General features: G+C 31.9%; 1 protein-coding gene across 1 annotated transcript in view; it reads left to right on the top strand.

Annotated features, from left to right (window-relative positions):
- TNFAIP6 (TNF alpha induced protein 6) overlaps window positions 1-7,554 on the top strand; it is a 14,363-nt gene extending 6,809 nt beyond the window's left edge. Inside the window, exons 4-6 of the mRNA XM_011359428.2 lie at window positions 2,987-3,215; window positions 5,506-5,546; window positions 6,872-7,554. Of these exons, the coding sequence (XP_011357730.1) occupies window positions 2,987-3,215; window positions 5,506-5,546; window positions 6,872-7,038 (437 nt within the window). The 3' untranslated portion in view covers window positions 7,039-7,554. The remainder of the gene's footprint in view (window positions 1-2,986; window positions 3,216-5,505; window positions 5,547-6,871) is intronic.
- Window positions 7,555-9,419: the final 1,865 nt, after the last annotated feature.

Genomic DNA, 9,419 nt, shown 5'->3' with positions numbered 1-9,419 from the left:
GTAGGCAGATAGGATAGTGAATTCAGGTCTTTTCTGTGACAGAGAACTTCCGGACCACAAGGGAGAAAAAAGCAGATTATGAATGTGTCACAGTTAATTAACTAAGACAATGAAGTGATGCTACCAAATGTTAGCTGTTCAAAATTATCCCTTTGATAGAATGGAGAAAAGGAGACAATAAACAAATTCCCTAATTTATTTTTGTGCATAAATTATTTAATTTCCAAACTGAGCAACTCTCACTCTGTGGTTTGTTTTAATAATTATATATTAGATATACTAGTTATTATTATATGTATATTTTTATTTATATTCTTTTTCCATGGTTGATTATAGCTAGGATAACTTTAAAGGAAAAATTAACTCATTATAATCACTATAAAGAGTTACTCCGTGATCATGTTTGTGAAGAAAAAGATAAACTGTTCTTTTTTTTGGATGCATTTCCTCTAGGATAATATTACAAAGTGTCACAATGTGTTTACTAAGTCTTTCCCCACATTTATGATCATAAACATCCTCAGATGGTGTCCCATTTGGATCTACTTCGTAAGAAAGTCCATAACAATAGGAGACAATAGTGAAGTTCTAGCATATTATTATAGAATTTATTTTTTAGTGTTATTAACCACTGGAGAACAGTTTCTCATGCTTGTAACTAATCTATATCTCAAAATAATGTGTATTCCAAGTAGAAAAGAATTTTGCCTACAGCTATCACCTATTTCCACTTAAGACAAAATATGAATAAATACTTACACTACATCTATCTAGGACTATAACTTCCAAATCAATTTGACATACTTTAAGCCTATACAGTACTATACTATATCTAGTCCTATATTTAGTCATTGTTAATAATTTGTAACCCTTCTTTTCCTCTATGTCTTCCTTTCTTTCTTTTTCTTCAATATATTTATATAGGCAACTCTCTTTTAACTTTCAAGAGTAACATTTATTTCCGAATATATTCTCTGATTCTTCTTTTGCTTGACAAACTATTAGATTGTTTCCATAAGTCAAAGTCTAGGGGAGATGAAGAGGTGCTGATGGAAAGGTTCTTACAGTATTCCATTGCCCTTTTGTAAGAATACTTCTTAATTTATGAATTTTTATTAACTTCTTTTGTTTATGATAGAAGCTGACTACTTTTTACCCTGGAGATATGTGTACAGAATCCTGGGAAACTTGTTCTTATTCAATTTTCAGCTTACTTTTGAATTTGTTGATATGTTGATGATTTAGGATTTTTTTAACCAGCTGGGGACTGAGGACTACCAGAACTAGCTTTGGGAGAAGAACAACTAATTAAAAATAATTGGAATGAAAAAAATCATAACAATATCAGAAAAAATAAAGCAATCATTACTAATTACTCAATATCATCAAATTAGAGCTGATTGAAGTAAGAAGAATAAGGTCATTAAGAAGTGTTCGAAGTAAACTTGCTCATTCAAGTTCTGAATGTATAACATGATGTTGACTATCTTTCATATGAATGTTTTTTAACCAATTAACATTTCTCAGCGACCCAGTCAACTTTGTGAATCTGTCATTTTCATTTTCTAAATAAATAAGAGATGAGGCAATAACTATATGTAACAAAATATAGAGCTAAATAGATGTAGCTAAATAGACGATCAAAATAGTTCAATATTTGAATTTTTTTCCTAATTTAATGATGATGTACACAACAAAAAAAGAGTATTATAGGACAGAGCAAGTCACTTCAAAATCTGGCACCATACATACTTATATACACGTTTAAACCATGTATCACATAAATTTTAATAATATAATAAGAATAGTTTACATTTTATATAATGTCTTTAAGTTATCTTCTATATTTTATCCTCAGAATAATCCTATGAAGGAACTAATAAATTATATTTATTTCACCAATGAAGAAACTGGGATATAGAGTGGTCACAGACTAGATCCCTGACCTTTTGTCTCTCCCCAGACTAAGACCCTGTTCTGCCCTGGGAAGATAAGCTTCCTTAACTTCTATGACTTTAAGGATTCAAATGAAAAATTTTATAATAATTTTTTAAAGGAGAATATTCTTGTAAAAAGCTTCTAATTAATAAAATGAAAAATATCTTTGAATGCTACCCAGAATCAGCACTACCACCACCACTCAGATAAATTTTGAGTTTCCAGGTCATTTTTTTTTAAAGACACTAGACACTTATTTGATATGGATGGAATTAAAATTAACCAGGGCCCTTTCATAGCTTCTCTCTAGGTCCTACTACAAATCACTGGTTCTGGCAGAGGTTATTTGTTTGTTCTTATAACAGGTTATATGGCACAACATAAATATATAAAATAAAAAATGACATAAAAAATAAACAAACATGAATATCTTGACCGGATCCTCAAATATTAGAATTAAGATGTTAGTTTAAAACCAGTAAAAAGAGTACAGAATAATTATCAATGATTCCTTTTAACTGGATTAGAGTGACTTTCAAGGTCTCTTGTAATTCTGAAATTCTATAATGATTTTCCAAACAGAATTTACTGGACTCATTATTCTAAGCGTTTAAGTCCCTGAAGACAGTGGTGACACCACAGAACAAAATCACTGCCATCTTGACTCAACTGTTAGTAACAGGGGTATATGTATTTGTCAAAACATGTGGAAGCGTACATATAAAACTTGTGCATTCTATGCTTAAAAGACAAAAAGAAGTGAAAAAAAAATGTAACCAGGAGCACAATCAATTAAATTACTATTTTTTCTTGCTATTTTACTTTTTAAAAATTTTACACGTCTATGTTTAGAGAATTGAGCTACTATTGATGAAAAAATACATTTATTCTTTAACTGTAAGTATACATTATATGCTATAGATGCTGTGTATTAAGCCATTTCTTCACTCTTTCATAAAAAGATGAAACACTAAGAAATGAATATCATTTTAAAGTAGGAATAATATTTTTTCTAATGTTTTCTTATCTTTTTTTTTTTCTATTTTAGCAAAGGAATGTGGTGGTGTCTTTACAGATCCAAAGCGAATTTTTAAATCTCCAGGCTTCCCAAATGAGTATGATGATAACCAAATCTGCTACTGGCACATTAGACTCAAGTATGGTCAACGTATTCACCTGAGTTTTTTGGACTTTGACCTTGAAGATGACCCAGCTTGCTTGGCTGACTATGTCGAAATATATGACAGTTATGATGATATCCATGGCTTTGTGGGAAGGTATGTATTGTTTCCTCATACCAGAGTTAAAGGAACAGTCAATATTTTGATGTTTCTTTAGTTTCCCCTAACTGTTCCTACAATATTGACTTTCTAGTATTTCTAGTCTCCTGCAACACCATATTCTATTATAACTAAGATTTTCCTTAGCATGTTAAACCATAATCAACTACTACTTGTTATTAAAATAGTGATGGCTGCCTTTTGATTATTAAGTTGTAACAATTAATTAAATAGTCTATTTTTAAAGACTTCAAGATTGATCAATAGCAGGAGGAAGAAAGATGTGTGAAATGGGAAATTTGTTAGGGTTTGTAAGTGTTCTAATTTCTGTCAATTTCCTAAAAAGAATTATAAATTCAGTAATTACTGCCTTTCTTCTGTGTACAAAGCATTGTGCTAAGCATTATGGATGTAAGGTAAATAAGCAAAGTAGAGCCCTTTCTTTCATACAATTTAGCTAAACCTACAATGGGTTCTTCTTAAAAAATAGCTTTCTTTGCCATAAAAATCAAGTGCTCCTTTTCTCAAAATTTTTCCTTTGTTTTTTCAACATGCTGGGACACAAAATTTTTCTGTTCCTACCTTAAATCTTTAATGTAGTTTAAATTTTGAGAGCTTTACAAAATATTGCAAATTAAAGAGTGTGCAATCAGGTGTTTTATATATTCAAGTCCCCACTTAATAATGTATCTTCTAAACTACCCATTATCTATAGACTATCAGTTATCATGCTGTATTATCCATGGCAGTAATTTAATGAAGGAAATGGTAGTAGGAACAATTAAAAATGACAGACTCAACAGTTTTTATGTTGATTTTGTAATGTGTAATTAAATACAAAGAAAAACAAAGGCGTTTCTTGCAATAAATGAACAACAGTTAAGAGAGGGAGAGTGTTTCTTGCTTTGTTTTGGTTTGTTCTTTGACTGAGACTATTGCTATAAAAAAAATTTCAAAAAGTTTTAAAAATACTTTGAAGAACACATGAAATGAGTTAATAGAATTAAGAATAAAGCAGTTTTTGAAAGAAGAGACCTCCTACCTTGGAAATTAAGATGATGTTTTTATTCTACACCTAATTTTAAAACTTACAGCCCTAGATAAAATCACAAACTATTTGCAAAAGGTTTTTAACAGGTTATTTGCTAATTATTTAATTTATATCTACCTAAAGAATAGACTTACCTTGCCCCTGACACACACTTTAAGACATGATTCAGATAAAAATCAAAATCCTCTTTTATCTTGTCTACAAAAGAGCATCCAGTCTAAGAAAAAGTCTCATAAGAGTTTATTTGAGCCAAACTGACAACAATTGCCAGGAAGCAAAATCTCGACAATCGAGAAAATGCTCTAAAGAATAGTAGTTTTACAACTGATTTTATACATTAGACTCAAAGGAGGAGACATAAAGAGGTTACATGAAATGTATTGGTGGTAGATTAGGGAGGCGGGAGAAAGCAAAGTGGGGAAAACTGAGGTTGGATAAAAGATAAAACAGTGACACACATACTTGGTCGCATAGTTAATAATTAACAATTACCACACATAGAGATGGAACAAGATAACAATGAGGGGCTCTGTGTTCTTGTCCTCTGGTGGGAAGTTGTACCCTGAGGGGTCTGGAAAAGATTACTCTGACATTCCAAGGTTTGTTATCTTAGATGCAAAAAGACAATAAACAGGCTCATTTAAGGTAAAGATTGACCTTTGTCAAGGAAGCTACAGGCCAAGGATGTGGCTACCCTCCATGACGCACGTTTAATTAGGAATTTTTATGTTCATATCTTCCTATGTGGTTACTTTCGGTCTCTGAGTTGTGAGGCTCACCGTGCAAGCCCTTTCTTCGTCCACAATCAATAATGTCCAGCCTCATTTTCCACGTTTAAATTAGTCTACTCTAGAATTCACAATATTAATACCACTGACCATACACCCATTCCTTCAACTATGAAGAAAACTTTATGAGATTAATCAGAAACAAATTTTGAATTTTTCCAAATAGATTCAAATTGTCTACTACACAAATAGTTTTATAGGTACACAGAGTAGAAATGCCACATATCCTTTCTTAAGAATCTCATTAAAATCGTGAAGTTATCTCAAACAATGTTTTAACCTCTTCTCCCTTACTAATTGAAGTTAAAAAAACAAACAAAACATCATAAAATAATAGGAAAAGAATCCATTACTTAGGGGACATAAAGCACTTTGTCAGTAAGAGCTACTTGTAATAGCTGTATAATATTCATTCGTTTGACCTCTCTTTTTTAAAATCCCCTTTTAGATACTGCGGAGATGAGCTCCCAGAAGACATCATTAGTACAGGTAATGGCTCTAAATTGAGGGGCAAAACTAGGATTTCTTTTCCCAATGTCAATGAAAGTAAAGAACCCAATAATTTACTTATTAAAGTTGAGAGAACTGAGGACAGATGTAGCTTGCTAGGTTGTAAAATTCAAAGAAATGTTTATTTATTCTTAAATAAAAATTTATGACAACTCCTTGCACAAAAATGTATAAACTCTTATCATTTGCAGGATATGCAGTTTGAGATAGTCTCAAATCTGCAAATCCATGAACATTGCTGTTGCTTATGATTTCCATAAATGTAATAAAAGGCCAAAATTTTTCATGGATAAAGAATTGAAGTAATTTATAAAGTTGTTAAAAATACCCTCTGTCACTGAACAAATTTTACATATTATTTGTTGCATTTTTACCTTAGTATATCATTCCCCAGAAAGAGTTGTAAAGAACGCAGTTCTGTGAGATGTTTTCAACAGGTGTTACATTAGAAATGGGCTCTAAGGTCAAGTAAATTTGGGTAACTTTGCGTTAAATAATGTTAAACAGGTTTCTTTACTGGAAATTGTCAGAGAGCTTTTAATATGTTAATTATTCATAGTATATCTCAAAAGAGTAGCTATGATAGGCAATGGTTCCCAAGTCTTTTTCCTTTTACAAATTATTTTCTGCAACTTTATCCCATGAAATGTACCTCAAGAAATGCTCTTGTAGTAGCATAAATTTATCTCAATAAGCAATACCACTGCTATTGCCCCAAACTGCTCTTTTCTGGCTAAGAACTTTATTTTCTTAGATGTCTTCATTTTTTCTTTTTATTTTCATCACCAGTACTGGTAGTTGGCATTCTTACTTGCTCTATTTTTCCTCCAAGTCATAAAATTATCACAATGCTTGTGCAACTAAAAACAACAAAGCACCTTGAACTGCAACTTCTAAGCAGTCCTTAAGCTCAGATACTACCAGCTAAATTACTCCCACACCTTAGCCTTGCAGTGCACGCAATTCTCATTTATGCATCATTACAAGAGATGGAACTACTTGTTCAATTCTTGAATAATTAATGCTTAAAGCTTATTCATTCATTTCCCTGTTAAAATCTCCCTGGGAACCATAACCTATTAAACCTTTTGTTTATCTCTTATTCTTTTCTAGAGGACATATATATGTTAACAGAAAGTTAAAAGAAGACATCTTATGAGCTGTAGGAGGTAGTTGAGGGATGAGAACACTATAAAAAAAAAAAAAGAGAGAGAGAGTCAAAGGAAGGCTAAAACTTGACATTTTTATCAGCTAAATTGAGGGAGAGTAACATCTTTCTTCTTTTGTATCTTTCTCCTCTCCAGGAAATGTCATGACCTTGAAGTTTCTAAGTGATGCTTCAGTGACAGCAGGAGGTTTCCAAATCAAATATGTTGCAGTGGATCCTCTATCGAAATCCAGTCAAGGCAAAAATACAAGTATTACTACTGGAAATAAAAACTTTTTAGCTGGAAGATTTAGCCATTTATAAAACAAAAAAGGACATTTGATATTTATGTTTGTATCTTTTGGAAACCCTTGGATCTCACTTTTATATTATTATTATTTATTATTTTTTCTAAATGTGAATATCTGATAATTTTGAGAAAATTGGAAAATATAGAAAACTTAAATGAGAGAATAAAATCTCTAAAGATCCCACTGCATAAAAATAACAAGTGTTAACATTTGCATTTTTCTTTTAGTCATTTTTTGACTTGTGATATGTATATATATATATATATACATATGTATCTATAAGTATTTGTATTTGAAATTTTGAAGTTCTGCTCTATGTACAGCTTTGTATCTTGTTTTTAAAAAAAAAAACAAAAAACAAAAAAAAACCCTGAGCTATATGGCTTAAGCATTTTTCCCTGTCATTGAGAACTTGTGATTTTGAACAGCTGTAAAATGTTCCATGGTATGAGTGTTCCATACTTAATTTAAGCTTGTCTCTATTGTGGGAATTTTAGGTTGTTTTTATAAATAGTGCTTCAATAAACATCCTTAAATAAAACACATTTATATAGCTATTTAATTATTTGGGATTGGGTCCTAGAAGTGGAATTACTGGGTCAGAGATTAATTAAAGTATAATTTTATTTTTTTATAATCAAAAGTGACATGACATTGTGGTTTGAATTTACAGTGTGATTAACAGTTGGTTTATATTTTCTGTCGTTTTATTTAGTGAATTATTTTTCCATGTCTTTTACACACTATTTTAAACTTGTATCATTATTTATTTTATTGATTTATAAGAAATCATTATATATTAGGTATATAATTTCATATTTATCATATATGTTGTTTGAAGCTTAATTTTTTATCATGTTTTTAATGTACTACAAGTTAAATTTTATTTACTGTCATATTTACTGATTTTACTGCACTCCCTCATCTTTATATTTAAGATGAATATTTCCATTATAAGTTGTCAAATGAACTCAAAAATGGTCAGGAGGCTTTGCTAGGAAGTACATGACAAGGATTTATTTAAGGATCTTAGTGTTTGCAAACTGGAAACACAGTTAAGCAAAACCTGGAAGTGTTTCAAAGGAGAAAGAAAAGCCGAGGGTTCTTATAAAAAGAATATTCTTGAGAAGAATCGGTCCTGCATTCTTAGTGTCAGGGTTGGTCCAAGGTGCTAATCTTCAGATGTCCAGTCGTCTAGACAATGAAACAATTTCTTCTTGAGGTCAGATAGTCATGAGAGTGTTTGATGTATGTCCAGGCATTAGTGCACAATGGCCTGACATACATCCAGATACTGACGCATGACTGGAAAGTTCAGAAGTTTAACTTCCTGACTAGTTGATGCAAGAATAGAATTGTTTCCTCATGCCTTAGCCTACTTTATTTTAATGATTTAGCAGCTTGACCATAGTGACTCCATTTTATATCTTCACTCTACTCCTCAGAGTTGAGGTATTTATTCCTTTATATTTTATTCAAGAATAAAGGAAAAAGTTATAGTTGTTACTCTGTATATGAGGAGTAATAGTCACCATCTAATTAAATTTAACATAAACATGTGTCAAGCACTGTCCTGGACACTTGGGAAACACCCAAGAACCAAACGAGCAAAAATCCCTAGGCTTGAGGAGCTTATGTTCTGGTGGAGAGACAGCAATTAATAAGCTTGATAAATTAGTAAACTACATGTTAGAAATAGTGTTGTTTATTAAATTACTAATTAAATGAGTTTAGATTTTTTAAAAGGCTAAGAACTAAGTGTGGAAGAGGAAGATCAGTAGAGAAGACTGAGAAGGAGTAAAGGATGAATTAGGGGAAAACTTTCTTGAGGTCCTAGAAGCCAAGGAGAAAACATAACAAGGAGGAGAGAGTAAACAATTGTGTTAAATACTGCCATTAGAACTACAAATGAGTACTGAAAATGACTGTTGAGTTTAGCGATATGAAGATCAATGGTGATCTTGATGAGCAATTTTAGTGGGGAGGAGGCAAAGGCCCAATTGGAGTTTGTGGAAGATTAATCTAGAGGAGAGGATTGGAGACAGTGAGTCTGGCTGTCAGAGAAGTTGGTTTGAAAGACTGTTTTCTTTATAAGAATAAATTTAGTGAAGGGAGAGATGCTGGGAGCATTTCTTTGAGTTCGAGTAGTAGTCAAGGTCCTGGTGGAAAGTAGATGGCACACTCAAAAGAGGGAGACTGACGAGACTATTACAGATGAGTTGACTTATGGGAAGCTCCCAAGGGATGGTGAATCACTGGGTATTCACCACAGATGGAGGTCCCTCTGAGGAGAAAAATCAAGAACAATGATCTGAATCCAGACAAGGAGCTTTGGCAATAGAAAAGGATTGTTCAGCTGAAGTTGGAACAGAGCTTCTGCAAGCCCAAAGCTGT

Source organism: Pteropus vampyrus, unplaced genomic scaffold (genome assembly GCF_000151845.1).
Source record: "Pteropus vampyrus isolate Shadow unplaced genomic scaffold, Pvam_2.0 Scaffold2, whole genome shotgun sequence".
In the NCBI taxonomy this organism is placed as follows: Eukaryota; Metazoa; Chordata; class Mammalia; order Chiroptera; family Pteropodidae; genus Pteropus; species Pteropus vampyrus.
This window is presented reverse-complemented; position numbering and strand designations above follow the sequence as displayed.